At 42.6% G+C, this 17,977-nt stretch overlaps 1 protein-coding gene across 1 annotated transcript in view; it reads left to right on the plus strand.

Annotated features, from left to right (window-relative positions):
* Window positions 1-17,977, plus strand: part of CCDC152 (coiled-coil domain containing 152) — a 40,135-nt gene that overhangs the window by 9,496 nt on the left and 12,662 nt on the right. Inside the window, exons 3-5 of the mRNA XM_077816803.1 lie at window positions 424-492; window positions 8,678-8,742; window positions 9,219-9,321. Of these exons, the coding sequence (XP_077672929.1) occupies window positions 424-492; window positions 8,678-8,742; window positions 9,219-9,321 (237 nt within the window). The remainder of the gene's footprint in view (window positions 1-423; window positions 493-8,677; window positions 8,743-9,218; window positions 9,322-17,977) is intronic.

Consider the following 17,977-nt stretch of genomic DNA (forward strand, 5'->3'; position numbering starts at 1 on the left):
GTTCTGAGAATTGTCTGAACTATTTTTACTGAAGTTTTCATTAAACAGAATCACACTGAGGCAGACACCTAGTGTGGAAAATTTCTGTTCAAACACTTAACATTTGGCAAAGCTTTAAGTGACTGAAAACAGGTTTGTTCTTACAATGGACAGTGTCGGGAAACCTGACTATTGATGTCATTGCCTGTACTACCTATAATAGGTGTAACATGGATTTGTACATTTGGAAAAGTCTGTAACTGAACACTGAAATAGTTGTAAGATTGTTTTTCCTTGAAGTACCTGCTACCTGTTACAAAAGACCACTCATTGTTAAATAAGATATTTATGGTTGTTTTCAGTTCTTAGAGTGGAATCCTAAAATGAAAATAATGAAAAAATTATTGAAAAATAATATATTTATATTTCTTTTTGTTTGTTTAGAATATGCCATTCTCCAGAATGTGATAAAAGGTCTAAGACAAACAATTGAAAATCAGTGTAACCTGAGAGGTAAAAAAAAAACAAACACACAAAATCCTGTAAAGTATATTGCTTTATATTTTAGAACAAATATGCATCTACTGAATAAACAAGGAGATTCCTAATTCACATGTAATCCTTTTGTTAGACCAATCTTTAACTGCCAATCAGAAAACACAACAAAATTAAATTTAAAAAGAAACAAACCTATCATTTCATATGTACCTAAGTTTAAGTGTGTGATACACAATAAAGGTCTTTTCCTGCAGTTCTACACATACAAAAATTGCTTTATCTTCAATGGGAGTTTTGCCTGAATGAGGATTTATATCCTGAATTTGTGGTTTGTTTTTTATTTCTTAGCAGTGCAAGAAATCTTGCAAGAAATCAAGGTAGTGTAAATCACTTTTTTTAAGTGCTCTGTAATCCAGCAAAGTACTTAATCATGTGCTTACACATGCATTAGTGCTTTCCTGGGTCAAGGAAGCCTAGGCTTTAGTTTGATAATGTTCTTAAAATGCAGCTATCATCCAGAAATACTTTGATCTAGGTAGTTATTATTAGATATTATTTTGAAATTAAATGATAAATATATTTGTAATGTTTTGTCTTATTTTTGATACACATCATAATTAGAAGCAGATGGTTATACTCATAAAGATGCTGATTTCTGTGAAATCTCTGCTTCTTCTGAATTGTTACTTGTGAAATTCACCCGGTATGAAGGGCCAGCAGAAACTATGTTCTTGTTAAGTGCTCCTTGAGCCTGTGCATTTAAGTGGTACTTAGGCCTTGTGCTGGGAAGTGAATTTTCCCTAGAATGAATGCCATCTCTCTTTCACTTATTAGTTTCACATTAATAAAAGTATGATATCCAGTTCTAATCAGCTCATCTTGTATTCTGTCAGTTTGCCCAATATTTTGCATTTACAGGTTTAAACTTTGCTTAGTTCTAATTATCTGCTACTGGCTTATAAACTATCTATTCTATGTTAGTACGTCTGAATTGTTCAATACGGTTTTTAATTTTTCTGTGATATTGACAGTCTTAGAGACATTTCCTCCATGCTTTTTTCTCCTTGTGTTTACTTCGTGCCCTCTCCCCATATTTACCCTGCAACTTTGTTTATCTCTAGAACCTTGATATCATCTGCTATGCTCATTCCAAATACTCCCCCAGCTTCTCATAATGCTAATAAAATATTACACCCCTTCAGGAAAATGCTGATAGAATGTATATCATGTAAATAGACTCCCTGAGGGAGTACTTCTGCTGTCCTTCAGAAATGGTGATTTCTTTCACCCATTTTAGAAATCCTCCTTGTGCTGTTTTAACTAAGTCATCCTGCCTAATTCATTTACTGGACAGTGTCAATCTTGAAGAATAGAATGCAGTGAGAGAAAATTGTCCAAATTTGAATTTTTGCCAGTCATACATTAATGTCACAAATTTTACTACATGTGCATAGTCTTAAAAATGATTGTGTGTGTGTATTGAGTTTCTTAGTTTCTTTCTGTGTACTATTTTTATGGAAAGATTTTTTTTTGAAAAAAAGACTCCACAGTTTTCAAATGTCCTTGTAGTCTTAGTCTCTGGTCTCCAGTTTGATGACCTTGATTTGTTTCCAGTATCAACTTTTAGCAACAAAAATGTCTACAAGTATGAAACCAAAAGCTAGAGAAAAGTATTAGCAGATGATTCAGATCTAACAACCCCTGCCTTCTAAAAGAATCATGACCATCCAAATTTGTGAATTTTTGAATACATAACTCATAATGCAGCGTTTTATGTTGATGACAGCTAAGCAAAATAGATTAATATATATATATATATATATATATATATAAAAAGCTAAGAGTCTGCTCAACGCACATCAACTAATAAGAAAGGATCAAATCCTGCAAGACACTGCGCCATCTAATTTCCATGGGAGTCAGACATTTAAACGCCTTTGAGGATCTGGGCCTCTGAGTGTCTCCTGTCAGCTACTGAGCAACCTCAACTCACATTAGCCTCTGTGGGAGCTATGAGCATTCAGCATGTAAAAGGAGGTGCTCTGCACCTCTGCCCTGTTCCTCCATAATTCCTACTGAAATCCATGGGAATTTTGTGAGGGAAACAGCCTTAGGACTGGTGGCTTAAAGGGCTTTCATTACCCAAGTGAAAGTGATTCAGCTCCTCTTATTGAAGCTTCACTGTCCCATTTACCATCTGTCTGGGAGGTAGGTTGGCCCTCTTTTTAACAAATGAGCCAGGACTCTAAAGTACTGATTCTCATTTGTTCTAAAGCCACTTTACACCACTCCAGCAGTGTAAAGGATCTTAAAAGGGTGTATATATAATTTACTCCCACTTTATGGCTCCTTTACATTGGTGTAAAGTGGCAATAGTATCTATGAGAATGTTAAGGAAAAGTTAGCACATGTGACTCCATTTTGGTTTGGGGCCCACCACTGTTTAAATGCCAGCACATCATACATCAGGAGGAGTAATCCTTAGATATTGAATCCCTGTGAAAATCCTCCTCCTTGTCTCCAGCCTGCCTTGTCTCCCAGTATCTGGTTTCTGTCAGTCTTTAACTCCCGGTTTCTTGGCCTTGATGTGAGGCCTCCCATCCTGATAATAAAAGTTACTGATGCATGGCTTTAGGACCATGCTGTGTAATTAACATACTGGTATAGCACGAGGAATGCACCAAGCAGGGATAGGTGGTAGATAAAACAAGGGTTTGTTTATTGGCTAAGGTTTCCGATGCACGAGGGCAACGTGCTTTGCTAAAAGGTATATAACCTTTGTATAATCTGCATTCAGGGTCCCCTCCTGGCTAGCAGGGGGGCACCACGCTCGAGCGTAATAAACTTAGTGTCTTTTGGGAACTCTGCAGTTGTGGACTTTGTTTCTGTGCCTCAGCCTAGATTCGAACTGTGCGTGACCTATCAGGTATAATTCGCAGCACTGGTGTGCGTGTCCTATCAGGTATAATTCGCAGCATTTGTGTGCGTGTCCTATCACGTGTAATTCGTAGCACTTGTGTGCGTGTCCTACCAGGTGTAATTCGTAGCACTTGTGTGCGTGTCCTACCAGGTGTAATTCGTAGCACTTGTGTGCGTGTCCTACGAGGTGTAATTCGTAGCAGTTGTGTGCGTGTCCTACGAGGTGTAATTCGTAACAAGAATCAGCCTTAAATAAAAAGAAAGGAGTACTTGTGGCACCTTAGAGACTAACAAATTTATTTGAGCATAAGCTTTCGTGAGCTACAGATCACTTCATCGGGTGCATGCAGTGGAAAATACAGTAGGGGGATTTTATATACACAGAGAACATGAAACAATGGGTATTACCATACATACTGAAACGGGAGTGATCAGGTAAGATGAGCTATTACCAGCAGGAGAGAGGGGGAGAGAAAAAAAAAAAGAAAAAAAAAAACCCTTTTGTAGTGATAATCAAGGTGGACCATTTCCAGCAGTTGACAAGAACGTGTGAGGAACAGTATGGGGGGAAAATAAACATGGGGAAATAGTTTTACTTTGTGTAATGACACATCCACTCCCAGTCTTTATTCAAGCCTAACTTAATGGTGTCCAGTTTGCAATTAATTCCAATTCAGCAGTCTCTCGTTGGAGTCTGTTTCTAAAGTTTTTTGTGGTTGTAATATTGCCACTTTTAGGTCTGTAATCGAGTGACCAGAGAGATTGAAGTGTTCTCCGACTGGTTTTTGAATGTTATAATTCTTGATGTCTGATTTGTGTCCATTTATTCTTTTACGTAGAGATTGTCAGGTTTGGCCAATGTACATGGCAGAGGGACATTGCTGGCACATGATGGCATGTATCACATTGGTAGATGTGCAGGTGAACTTGCCTCTGATAGTGTGGCTGATGTGATTAGACCCTATGATGGTGTCCCCTGAATAGATATGTGGATACAGTTGGCAACAGGCTTTGTTGCAAGGATAGGTTCCTGGGTTAGTGTTTTTGGTGTGTGGTTGCTGGTGAGTATTTGCTTCAGGTTGGGGGGCTGTCTGTAAGCAAGGACTAGACTGTCTCCCAAGATCTGTGAGAGTGATGGGTCGTCCTTCAGGATAGGTTGTAGATCCTTGATGATGCGCTGGAGAGGTTTTAGTTGGGGGCTGAAGGTGATGGCTAGTGGCGTTCTGTTATTTTCTTTGTTGGGCCTGTCCTGTAGTAGGTAACTTCTGGGTACTCTTCTGGCTATGTCAATCTGTTTTTTCACTTCAGCAGGTGGGTATTGTAGTTGTAAGAACGCTTGATAGAGATCGTGTAGGTGTTTGTCTCTGTCTGAGGGGTTGGAGCAAATGAGGTGGTATCGCAGAAGCCTTAAATAAGAATCAGGTATCTTCTGAGATTCACTGACAGGATATAATCTCAAAGCCTTGGTGGCTATCACTAAATTCTTTCTAGGAATTAAGACACTATCCTTAGCTAAGAGATTTGCTGTCTAATTAAAGGCAGACTGAGGGCCAGAGTCCTATTTTGTAAAATGTTCTCTAAGGCTCTAGGATCTGATTGCCCCAAGCAAAAGACATGTTAATTAGTTATCAGGTTTTTCTAATCTTCTGTCATACAGTTCCCACTATAACATCTTTATCCATAAAAATAAGTGTTAACATCCAGAGGCAATGAAACATCTTAGAAGGGCATGACATTTTAGTAAGGTTTGTTTTGCCAAATAAAGTTTAGAAGTCCTTTCAACTTGGCAAGTGTTCACTAATTCCATCAAAAGGGATTAATTCAACAAGATTTACTCAATACTGCTGAAATAAATAAGGCTTAATAACATAATGAACTATTAAATCCATATCAATTATAAGGCTTGAACTCATAAAGTGGACCTAGAAGATCGCTGAATTGATTAATAGGTGATTATAGGGTCTAGAATTTCTGGCAAAATAACATGTATCATCCGTATGAAGAGTCAGTTTGTTATTTCTCTTGCCTGCTGAAACTCCATGAAAATCCTTTGCCTGTATTAGGTTTTTAATAATGGTTTGTTCATAAATCCAATGATACGGGGCATAGACAATCTGAGTTGTGATTTTCCCCAGCCTAAAAAATACTACTGAAAATATTGGGGAAAAAACAAGGTTTTCTGAGGTGAAATATAAATCGCTTACACTATATGATTCACTTCAGAAGCAATCCCTAAGACACAAAAAGGAACACATACTATTCAAAATGCAAAGATTGCATTTCTATAAGTAAAACACAAGTATGCTATAACTGAGTCCCTAGCCAACTAAGTAGTTAGGCCAATCACTCTTTTGTGTCTGTCCTTAAACATTACTATACTTTTACCAAAATAATTTGCTCTTTCAGCACCTATGCTACTAAGTTCGAAACAAATTTGTTCAAATGGAAAGGTACCATGCACAAGTTCTGAATTTTTCAGTTTTGCCTTTGTGTGGTTCCCGTTCTTTGTTGTTAAGCAAATGAAGCCAGATTTCCAGAGACTGTAATAATAGTGTTCTTTGCCCAGTGGTTCTCAAACTTTTGTACTGGTGACCCCTTCACATAGCAAGCCTCTGAGAGTGACCTCCCTTATATAAAAAAAAGTGTTTTTAGTTTATATTTAACCCCATTATAAATGCAGGAAACAAAGCAAGGTTTGGGGTGGAGGCTGACAGCTCGCGACCCCCCATGTAATAACCTCATGACCCCCTGAGGGGTCATCCCAGTTTGAGATCCTCTGCCTTAGCCTCTCATCTGTCAACTCTCTCCAAAATTTCCAATTGTTTTTGCAAATTTATTCCTTCTTTGTAGAATCCTTTGTTCTGCAGAATGTGTGTTGTATTTTGATCAAAAACCTCTTCTGTTTCATAAAATGTCAACAGACTTACAGTAGTTGGATGCAAGTGTAGAGACACAATATTACTGAGAGTTCCAACAACAGTTATTGGGAAACTCAATAGTAATCTTCCCTTTTTCAACCAACCAACCACCCACAAAGTTGATGATGGTTGCAGAATTTCTGAACTTCCGCACTGTGCTTTAGGATTGTGTTAGGTGTTACTTCTTTCTCAAGAAGGTTTAAATATTGTGCTGAACATTCATACCTCAGAAGTTTAGGACAATTGTATCTGAGAGGTTCCTTCATTATTTTAATTTTATTTTGTTGTCTGAGCAAATGGCAAAGAGCTTCATGTCATACTTTTGTTTGTATTCTTGGATGGCATACTCTGCAATTTGGACAATATTCTGCAGTTTTCATTTTAGATGTAGTAGAAACAATAATGTTACATATGAATGCATTTTTCCCTTTATGGATGGTTGAAACCATTGTTGGGTCATTTCCCATATTTGACCAAACTTCCTGTATTAATGTCAATGTTGAGTCTTTTAGTTTTCCATTTACTATTTCTTCTAGTTTTTCACCTGCAGCATACAGTAGCAGACCTGTGAGTTCACATCTGTCAGGAGGAATACATTCAGGGTGAAATGCTTCAACCATTTCTTTATACTACTCATTTTGTGCTATGTCGAAAGCAATGTTGTCATAAAAGTGGGTTGCAATTTTCTTTTCTAGTTCAAGTTTTTTCCTTTCTGTTTCCATAGGTGTCCACTAATTGTGTGTTCCTCATTTGCTGCAAACCCAACCTGAGACATATACAGTCTGATTTTCAGAAATTCTGAGCACTCATGATTAAGGCTACAATTTTGTCATTGAGGTCATGGAAGTCATGGAATCCATGAGTTCCAGAGACCGCCGTGACTTCCTTCCCACAGTGGCTGGGAGCTGCAGATTCTCCCCGCTGCCCACTGTGGCCAGGAGATGTGGGGGCCCCCCAGAGCTCCTAGCCACCATGTGTGGTAGGGATACCTCGCAGCCCTCAGCCACCACGGGCAACAGGGGCTCCCGGAAGGTCCAAGCCACCGCGGGCACCAGGAGACCCCACAGCTCCCGGCCTCCACAAGTGGCAGGGGGGACCCTGCAGTTCCCAGCCACTGTAGTCAGCAGGGGGGACCTGGGAGCTCCCAGCTGTGGGCAGCAGGGCTCCTCAGGAGCTCTGGGCTGCTGGCAGCAGGGGGACCCCGGAGCTCCGAGCCACAGGTGGGGAGACCCTTTAGCTCCGAGCCCCCATGGGTGGTGGGGGGCCCTGGAACTGCCCAGCCGTCACTGGGGACTCTGCAGCTCCCAATTTTCTCATGGATATTTTTAGTAAAAGTGACGGACATGTCACGGGCTTCCGTGAAGTTTTCTTTATTGCCTGTGATCTGTCTGTGACTTTTACTAAAAATATCCATGAGAAAATCTTAGCCATACTCATGATTGCAACTGAACTTGAGGGAACTGCAGATGCTCAGCACCTCTGAAAAATCAGGTCCTGGATGCTTCAAGGCACCCAAAGTTAGTGGGCACTCTCTGTACCTTAGTTTTTCATCTGTAAAACTGGGATAATAATACTTCTCTACCTCACAGGGGTGTTGTGATGATAAATTCATTAATTTTTGAGAGGCTCTGAGATGGAAAACTGTGAGGAAATTTATAATTCTGTATTCAGTGCAGGATTTGGATGGAGTTTAGTAAGTAAAGAATGAGGCCACACATTGAATAATGCGGGTAAAAAGAAACCTTGAACAGTTGCTTCAGTTCACTCAGTCCAGTCCAGTCTGTGCACTAAATGACACAAAAATAGGATGAGCACGTGTAATTAATGTTTGTAAATGAATATGTACAAGGGGGCAAAAATAAGGTTACATGGACAACCTTAATTCTGGTATTTCCTAAATGTTGAGTACTTAACTTTGCAACCTTAAAAATGTTCTTTTAACAATTAATTTTTATATGATTTAATACAGCAGCACCCCAGAGGCCACACTCAGTACTGGGGTCCCACTGTGCTAAGTGCTGTACAAACATCTGTAAAGACTTCATTCCTGATCCAAAGATTTTAGCATCTAAAATTCTGATCAACTAAATCAATTATTATAAGGTTCTTCCAAATTAATAAGACTGAGACAAATACTATAAATAAACAATAATTATGCTTTTAAAAAAGTTTTAAAATGTATTAGAAACCACAAAGATGTAATAAAAGGGTGTGGTAATGGAATCAACTACTAAATAAGAAGTTTTATTTTAAGGTTCAGATGGATAATAAAAATACATACAAAAGTATTTCCTTATTCTGACTGTTGTTCAAAAAACTGAAATCTCATCAGTTCCATCTGATGCAATATTTTATTTATACAGATGAAAATGAAAGGCTGAAGAATAATACCCGTCTCTTGGAAGAGAAATTAAAGGTTCATGAACAGGTGAGACATGACTGGGCAGTCTGTATTCAAAGCAATAGGGCTTATATATCTATATTTCCCTTGACTGGAGCATCTCAAGCAATGGTTTACAGGTTTTCATGTTCTCAGGGGCATGGTATTGAACTTTGGGGAAATTCTATGGCCTCTGTTATATGGCAGGTCAGACTAGGTGATCACAATGGTCCCTTTTGACTTTGGAATCTATGAATCATTCCTGAAAGGGCTGTGGCTGAACTGAATTATTCTTTTAATTTATCTTATTATTGCTCTTCTGAAGCTGATCTTGCACATAAAAACAGATGAGCAGCTGTTTAAAGGTCAGATCAGTACAGATAAGAGGTGATGTTTTGGAGAGCCAGGGTAGGTCTTGTAAGGTGCTGAGCACTCTGGCTCAGTCCAGCAAAGTACTTAAATATGTGCTTTCCTTTAAAGGCACTTAACTTTAAATTCAAATACTCACATGTTTAAATTTACAGGAATATAAGAATCAAATTGACAAACTTGTGACAGAAATTAAAAACAAAGAGGAAGAATACAAAATGGAATTAACAAAGGTTCATTGTGACATGAGCAGAAAACGTAAGTTTTCTGAATGCTGCACTAAGTTTTAATGATGCTGAGATATGACATATCCAAATCAAAATCACCAGCTGTTTATATATGTTCTGTATCTCTTTTTCACTGTTTCATATTGTTCAGGAAACTTATAGGTAGCACATTTTGTACCTATTTGAGACCTTTTTGTAGATAATTTAAAAGCAAAGTTTCTATAGACGTCTAAGACCCTCTGAAAAGATATTCCTGCCTACAATAAGGGATAAGGGTGAGTTCCACTTAACAACAGATTATATTTATTTGTTTAATTTGAAATGTATTACTTGTAAAATATTGAACTCTGTGTGTGTGTGTGTGTGTGCGCGCGTGTATATATGTAACCCTTCTGCCCATCAGAGTTGGCAGCAACAAAGGCTGGGTTCAATATCTAGGGGTTCCATTCCAATAACACAATGCAAAATCGACTTGAGCCCCCACCCAGTGACCTGAGACAAATATATACCACCCCCGCTGGGTGCCTCTAAGAGGCAATATTTCCCCTCTCGCAAGCACAGAGTCTGAGTGTAGCAAAAAGCCTTTTAATAACAGAGAGAAACAATGTGCCATTATATTGGGGAAACACCTCCAACAGGATTCATAACACAACCCATGAGCAAAAACCCACCCCAAGCAAATTGGACCATGTTCTTTCCCTTTGATTCTTGAGTCCAGCAACCCAAGGGACACTCAAGTCCCAAAAGTCCAACAACCCAAAAGTCTGCCCCTAGTCAGTGCAGCCCCAGAGTTCAGAACTTTATCTGCAGAGCTTTACCTCCCAACCTGGGTGGGGATGAAGAGCTAAGGGGCACCTTACGTGGTCGGAAGCCGATTGCCCCACCTCTCTATGGGGCTCTGCTCCGCTCTACCAGCCATCCCATGAATCGCTTTGCTCTGCCAGCCATCCTGTGAGCTGCTCCGCTCCACCAGCCACTCTGCTCTGCCAGCTGTCCCATGAGCTGCTCCAGTTGTCCAAAGAACTGCTCCACAATATATCTTCAGGCCCCCCCCCCACACTTAACACAACAATCAGTGATTTCAGCTCTTAGCAATTTTAGCTCTTTTGTGATTTCAGCTTGTAGTAGGGGAGCCTCAGCTTGTAGTAGGGTACACCATTAGCCCAAAGTGAATTCAGCTCAGTAGCCTGTAACTAGACTCCTAATAAAATCAAAATTAACTCTGATATTCTACAGTGAAGAGAAGAGAAGATACAACTGACATATAGCGCCCATACCACAAGATATCAATACCTGTCCCTAGCCTCTGTCAATTCACTGAGTTTTGGAACCCATGTCCCTTGCCTAGCAAGTGCTACTTAGCTGATGGCGAGTCCCTCAATCATAACAAAAGGCCAAGTACAGTTCCACTGTCCTTGATTCACATAATCAGGATAATAACAATTTATTCTTTCTGCCCCAATAACAGAGAAACTGGGGATCCCACAGCAGCCAAAGTGACCATTTGGGCAGCTATGGGCTCATGCGAGACTGGGTGGGTGTGCCTATGCAAATGAGATCAGCCCCTGAAATTATTTTCCACAGCTTGCCACAACTCACCACCAGATGTCAGGGTGGAGCTCATCCTGACTCTACTTACAAATAGCAGGGGTAGGCAAACTATGGCACGTGTGCTAAAGGTGGCACACAAGCTGATTTTCAGTGGCACTCACGCTGCCTGGGTCCTGGCCACCGGTCCAGGGGGCTCTGCATTTTAATTTAATTTTAAAATGAAGCTTCTTTTAAACATTTTAAAAACCTTACTTACTTTACATACAACAATAGTTTAGTTTATATATTAAAGACTTATAGAAAGAGACCTTCTAAAAATGTTAAAATGTATTACTGGCACATGAAACCTTAAATTAGGGTGAAAAATGAAGACTCAGCACACCACTTCTGAAAGGTTGCCAACCCCTGATATATAGCAATGGTAACTATTATCCTTTCTCAAGGTGAGGTTCACAGCTTCTTAGGGTATGTCTACACTATGAAATTAAGTCGAATTTATAGAAGTCGGTTTTTTAGAAATCTTTTTTATATAGTCGATTGTGTGTCCCCCCCACACAAAATGCTCTAAGTGCATTAAGTGTATTAACTCGGCAGAGTGCTTCCACAGTACCGAGGCTAGCGTTGACTTCTGGAGCGTTGCACTGTGGGTAGCTATCTGTTAGCCGACGGCCAAGGATGTTTGGTGAGGTGCCAGCTATGCCCGTTTATACCATCCGTGACTTTAACCGCTAGGACGCACTGTCCCTTCGCGGCGGGCAGCCCGGGCTAGGCTGACGGATGCCCCAAGGTCCTAACCACCCGTGACTTTAACTGCTAGAGCTCAGAGCTCCTTCGCAGCGGGCAGTCAATACTGACTGACAGGTGCCCCAATGGCAGCACTAAGAGCCTCTCCACACCCGTGACTTTAACTGCTAGAGCTCAGAGCTCCTTCGCAGCGGCAGCCAGGATTGACTGACAGGTGCCCCAAGAGTTTGCCCCGTGGAGGCAGCACAACTCAACGCTAGGCTCTTAGTACTCTCACCTAATGGCCAGGCTTTAGAGCCAAAACGGCTGAGGTTCTTTAATTGTGTTGGCTGCTTTACAGTAAACCAGAGAAAACAAGTCAGGCTTATGCACAAATGGTTACCAAAATTTATTAAGCTAGATTCTAATCATGTGGTTACAAAATTGCTAGTGCCTACTTATTTAAATGTAGAGATGTTACACACACAAACAAGTTACAAAACTGAAGCCACAATCCCAAAGAAAGAAAACAAAGTGTAGAGCTCTATTTCAAAATATGTGTACACTAAAGATAGGAGATCAGGTGTGGGTGCTTCTTACCCTCCTTGCATCTCTCGATTCCAGCGGTGCCAAGCCAGGATCGGTCACTCAATTCCGCGGAAAGACGAATAAGGGACAAGGCTTAGGGACCCTCTTAGCTGCAGAAGCCTTGGGAGGCTATCACTTATCTGACCAGCAGATAGATAGTGAAAAGCACTCAAAAATCATGGTGCTGTAGGTCCCCTACTTATACCTCTGTACTCCTTTATTCTCTTTCTCCTTTCTTATGCCAAATTGAGGCTGGTCTGTCTGGATGACGCCAGCTTTCGCAAGAGTAGTTTACACTTGCAAGGGAGAGAAACAATAAGTGTCGACTACTGGACATTTCTTTTATCAGGGTAAATATTTTCCCACCTAGGATGTTGGTGTGTGTGCATCACGCTAGTTAGTAGGGGCTAAGAGCCATGTCTGTCACAGGGCCTCTGCCTGCTGTGAGCTTAATCGTTGTATCTGTTCCCAGAGGCACATTGTAGCAGCACACCTGTGCTTTTCACAGCTTCAAAGGCTGTGCTGGAATATATGTTAAGTGCCCTGTTCCGGCTTCCTCCTGTGTTTCCAGCAATGCTGGTCTGGGGGGGAGGCTGGCTGTCTGGCTACACTATCCCACAGTTCCCACAGTCTCCGCCGCCCATTGGAATTCTGGGTTGAGATCCCAATGCCTAATGGGGAGAAAACATTGTTGCGGGTGGTTCTGGGTACATGTTGTAAGGCCCCCGTTCCCTCCCTCCCTCCATGAAAGCAACGCCAAACCATCGTTTCGCGCCTTTTTTCCTGAGTTACCTGTGCAGACACCATACCACAGCAAGCACGGAGCCAGCTCAGCTCACTGTCAGCATACGTCTCCTGGGTGCTGGCAGATGCAGTACTGCATTGCTACACAGCAGCAACCCATTGCCTTGTGGCAGCAGACGGTGCAATAGGCCTGATAACCATCGTTGTCATGTCCGAGGTGTTCCTGGCTGCCTCGGTAAGGTCAGTCAGGAGAGCCTGGGCAGACATGGGCACAGGGACTAAAATAGGAGTGACTTGACCGGGTCATTCTCTTTAGTCCTGCCAGCAGTCCTATTGTACCATCTTATGGTGAACAGGCAGGAGATGAAGATGGTCAGTAGTCCTGTTGCACCATCTTCTGCCAGCCAAAGATGTAAAAGATAGATGGAGTGGATGAAAACAAGAAATACACCAGATTTGTTCTGTATTCATTTGCTTCCCCTCCCTCCCTCCGTGAAATCAACAGCCGACAATCGTTTCGGTGATGTCTGTCAGGGGCACCTTGAAAAGTTTAAGGGAGATTCAGTCCTGCCTGAAATACCGGGGGGAGGGATAGCTCAGTGGGCTGAGCATTGGGTTGAGCATTGGCCTGCTAAACCCAGGGTTTTGAGTTCAATCCTTGAGGAGGCCATTCTGTGTGACAGTTGTTTTTGTTTCTCCTTGATGCAAGGCCACTCCCTTTGTTGATTTTAATTCCCTGTAAGCCAACCCTGTACGCCATGTCATCAGTCGCCCCGCCCTCCGTCAGAGCAATAGCAGACAATCATTCCATGCCTTTTTTCTGTGCAGACGCCATACCATGGCAAGCATGGAGCCCACTCAGATCACTTTGGCAATTAGGAGCACATTAAACACCACGCGCATTATCCAGCAGTATATGCAGCACCAGAACCTGGCAAAGCAAAACCGGGTGAGTGGGCAACATCAGCGCAGTGACGAGAGTGATGAGGACATGGACACAGACTTCTCTCAAAGCACAGGCCCTGGCAATGTGGGCATCATGGTGCTAATGAGGTGGGTTCATGTGGTGGAATGCCGATTCTGGGCCCAGGAAACAAGCACAGACTGGTGGGACCGCATAATGTTGCAGGTCTGGGACGATTCCCAGTGGCTGCGAAACTTTCGCATGCATAAGGGCACTTTTATGGAACTTTGTGACTTGCTTTCCCCTGCCCTGAGGTGCAAGAATTCCAACATGAGAGCAGCCCTCACAGTTGAGAAGCGAGTGGCAATAGCCTTGTGGAAGCTTGCAATGCCAGACAGCTACCGGTCAGTTGGGAATCAATTTGGAGTGGGCAAATCTACTATGCGGGCTGCTATGATACAAGTAGCCAACTCAATCAAAGATCTGCTGATATCAAGGGTAGTGACCCTGGGAAATGTGCAGGTCATAGTGGATGGCTTTGCTGCAATGGGATTCCCTAACTGTGGTGGGGCCATAGATGGAACCCATATCCCTATCATGGCACTGGAGCACCAAGCCGGTGAGTACATAAACCGCAAGGGGTACTTTTCAATAATGCTGCAAGCACTGGTGGATCACAAGGGATGTTTCACCAATATCAACGTGGCATGGCCGGGAAAGGTACATAACGCTCGCATCTTCAGGTACTCTGGTCTGTTTCAAAAGCTGCAGGAAGGGACTTTATTCCCAGACCAGAAAATAACTGTTGGGGATATTGAAATGTCTATAGTTATCCTTGGGGACCCAGCCTAGCCCTTAATGCCATGGCTCATGAAGCCATACACAGGCAGACTGGACAGTAGTCAGGAGCTGTTCAACTACAGGCTGAGCAAGTGCAGAATGGTGGTAGAATGTGCATTTGGACGTTTAAAAGCGTGCTGGCGCAGTTTACTGACTTGGTTAGACCTCAGGGAAACCAATATTCCTGCTGTTATTACGTCTTGCTGTGCGCTTCACAATATCTGTGAGAGTAAGGGGGAGACATTTATGGTGGGGTGGGAGGTTGAGGCAAATCGCCTGGCTGCTGGTTACACACAGCCAGACACCAGGGCGCTTAGAAGAGCACAGGAGGGCGCGGTGCACATCAGAGAAGCTTTGAAAACCAGTTTCATGACTGGCCAGGCTACAGTGTGAAAGTTCTGTTTGTTTCTCCATGATGAAATCCGCCACCCACTTGGTTCACTCTACTTCCCTGTAAGTTAACTACCCTCCCTTCCTCCCTTCAATCACCACTGTCAGAGGCAATAAAGTCATTGTTGCTTCACATTCATGCATTCTTTATTTATTCATCACACAAATAGAGGGATAACTACCAAGGTAGACCGGGAGGGGTGGTGGAGGAGGGAAGGACAAGTCCACACAGCATTTTAAAAGTTTAAAACTTATTGAATGCCAGCCTTCTGTTGCTTGGGTAATCCTCTGGGGTGTAGTGACTGGGTGGCCGGAGGCCCCTCCACCGTGTTCTTGGGCGTTTGGGTGAGGAGGCTATGGAACTTGGGGAGGAGGGCTGTTGGTTACACAGGGGATGAAGTGCCAGTCTGTGCTCCAGCTGCCTTTTCTGCAACTCAACCATACGCTGGAGCATATTAGTTTGATCCTCCAGCAGCCTCAGCATTGAATCCTGCCTCCTCTCATCATGCTGCCGCCATCTTTCAGCTTCAGCCCTCTCTTCAGCCCGCCACTTACTCTCTTCAGCCCACCACCTCTCCTCCTGTCATAAATATAAAGGGAAGGGTAAACCCCTTTGAAATCCCTCCTGGCCAGGGGAAAGCTCCTCTCACCTGTAAAGGGTTAAGAAGCTCAAGGTAACCTCGCTGGCACCTGACCAAAATGACCAATGAGGAGACAAGATACTTTCAAAAGCTGGGAGGAGGGAGAGAAACAAAGGGTCTGTGTCAGTCTGTATGCTGGTCTTTGCCAGGGATAGACCAGGAATGGAGTCTTAGAACTTTCAGTAAGTAATCTAGCTAGGTACGTGTTAGATTATGATTTCTTTAAATGGCTGAGAAAAGAACTGTGCTGAATAGAATAACTATTTCTGTCTGTGTATCTTTTTTGTAACTTAAGGTTTTGCCTAGAGGGGTTCTCTATGTTTTTGAATCTAATTACCCTGTAAGGTATCTACCATCCTGATTTTACAGGGGGGATTTCTTTATTTCTATTTACTTCTATTTTCTATTAAAAGTCTTCTTGTAAAAAACTGAATGCTTTTTCATTGTTCTCAGATCCAAGGGTTTGGGTCTGTGGTCACCTATGCAAATTGGTGAGGCTTTTTATCCAACATTTCCCAGGAAAGTGGGGGTGCAAGTGTTGGGAGGATTGTTCATGTTTCTTAAGATCCAAGGGTCTGGGTCTGTAGTCACCTAGGCAAATTGGTGAGGCTTTTTACCAAACCTTGTCCAGGAAGTGGGGTGCAGGGTTTTGGGAAGTATTTTGGGGGGAAAGACGTGTCCAAACAGCTCTTCCCCAGTAACCAGTATTAGTTGGTGGTGGTAGCGGCCAGTCCAAGGACAACGGGGGGAATATTTTGTACCTTGGGGAAGTTTTGACCTAAGCTGGTAAAGATAAGCTTAGGAGGTTTTTTCATGCAGGTCCCCACATCTGTACCCTAGAGTTCAGAGTGGGGGAGGAACCTTGACATGGTGGCATAGTGGTGGGATTAACCTGAAATCATTTTGAGATCCAGTTGAGATTTTTTGAACTAGAAATACAGATTTTAAAAAGAAATTATTTTTTCCTTTGGAAAGGAAGTCCAGAAAGCAGTTGAAACTGAAAGCAGATTGTTTTCTCTGCTTTGTGGCCAAGCAGAGACAAAAGGGGATTATCTTGTGAATTGCAGGTTTTCTTTGCCTGGAGGCAGGGTACTTAACTCCTGCAGGGAAATTCACAGTCTTCCAACCCAGAGGTTTTTTTTTTCTTTTCTTCCTAAAAGTAAATAGGGGGTGTGTGTTCTACCCATTTGCTTTTTCTTTGGGCTGGGTAAGCAGGTTTCCAAGTAGTTGGAGGTTTTTTGCTTTAAGTTGGGCCCAGAGCAGAGACAAGGGAATTGTCTTTTTCTGTAGGCTGACAATCACTATCAGAGAATAGGTATTCTATTCCAGCACAGCAAAATTTTACAGCCAAGTTTTGTTTGTTTATTTCTAAACCTCGGGTGTAAAGTTAGTTAAAAACAGAGAGGTTAGAATGACCAAATCCTCAGCTCGACTACAGCTGGAATTAGCCAAATTTCAGGCTGAGGAAAGACAAAGGGAACATGAAAGACAGATAGAACTCATGCGGCTGAAGAAGGAACAAGAAAGGGAGGCAGAACAACACCAAGCGGCTGCTCACAGGAGAGCTATGGAAGCAAGGGACAAAGAACTGGAGGAGAAGGAAAAAGAGAGGAAGTATGTGAAGGAGATGGAGAAGATAAAGGCTCAGCAGAATATCCCAACAAACCCTAGTAATCCTTCTCCAAGTACCACTTCCCATCCCGGAAAGTTCCCCACCTACAAGGCAGGCGATGATACTGAGGCCTTCCTAGAAAACTTCGAAAGGGCCTGCCTTGGGTACAACATCTCTACTGACCAATACATGATAGAGCTGAGGCCGCAGCTCAGTGGACCTTTAGCTGAGGTGGCAGCTGAAATGCCTAAAGAACACATGAACAAGTATGAACTGTTTAAATCCAAGGCGAGAGTCAGAATGGGGATAACACCCGAGCAGTCTCATCGGAGGTTCAGAGCCCTAAGGTGGAAACCAGACATGTCATTTACCCGACATGCCTACCACATTGTGAAACATTGGGATGCCTGGATATCAGGAGCAAGTGTTGAATCTCCAGTAAATTTGCCCTTCCTAATGCAAATGGAACAATTCTTAGAGGGTGTTCCTGAGGAAATAGAAAGATACATCCTAGATGGGAAACCCAAAACTGTAATTGAGGCAGGAGAGATTGGAGCCAGATGGGTGGAAGTGGCAGAGAAGAAGAAAACTGGTCGCAGTTGGAGCGGAGACCAGAAGGGACCACCCCAGACCACACCCTATTACCGGGGGCCGCCCAAAGCCCCACCTACCTCCCAAAGAACCCTCCAGACCC

Source organism: Eretmochelys imbricata, chromosome 5 (assembly GCF_965152235.1).
Source record: "Eretmochelys imbricata isolate rEreImb1 chromosome 5, rEreImb1.hap1, whole genome shotgun sequence".
Lineage (NCBI taxonomy): Eukaryota > Metazoa > Chordata > Testudines > Cheloniidae > Eretmochelys > Eretmochelys imbricata.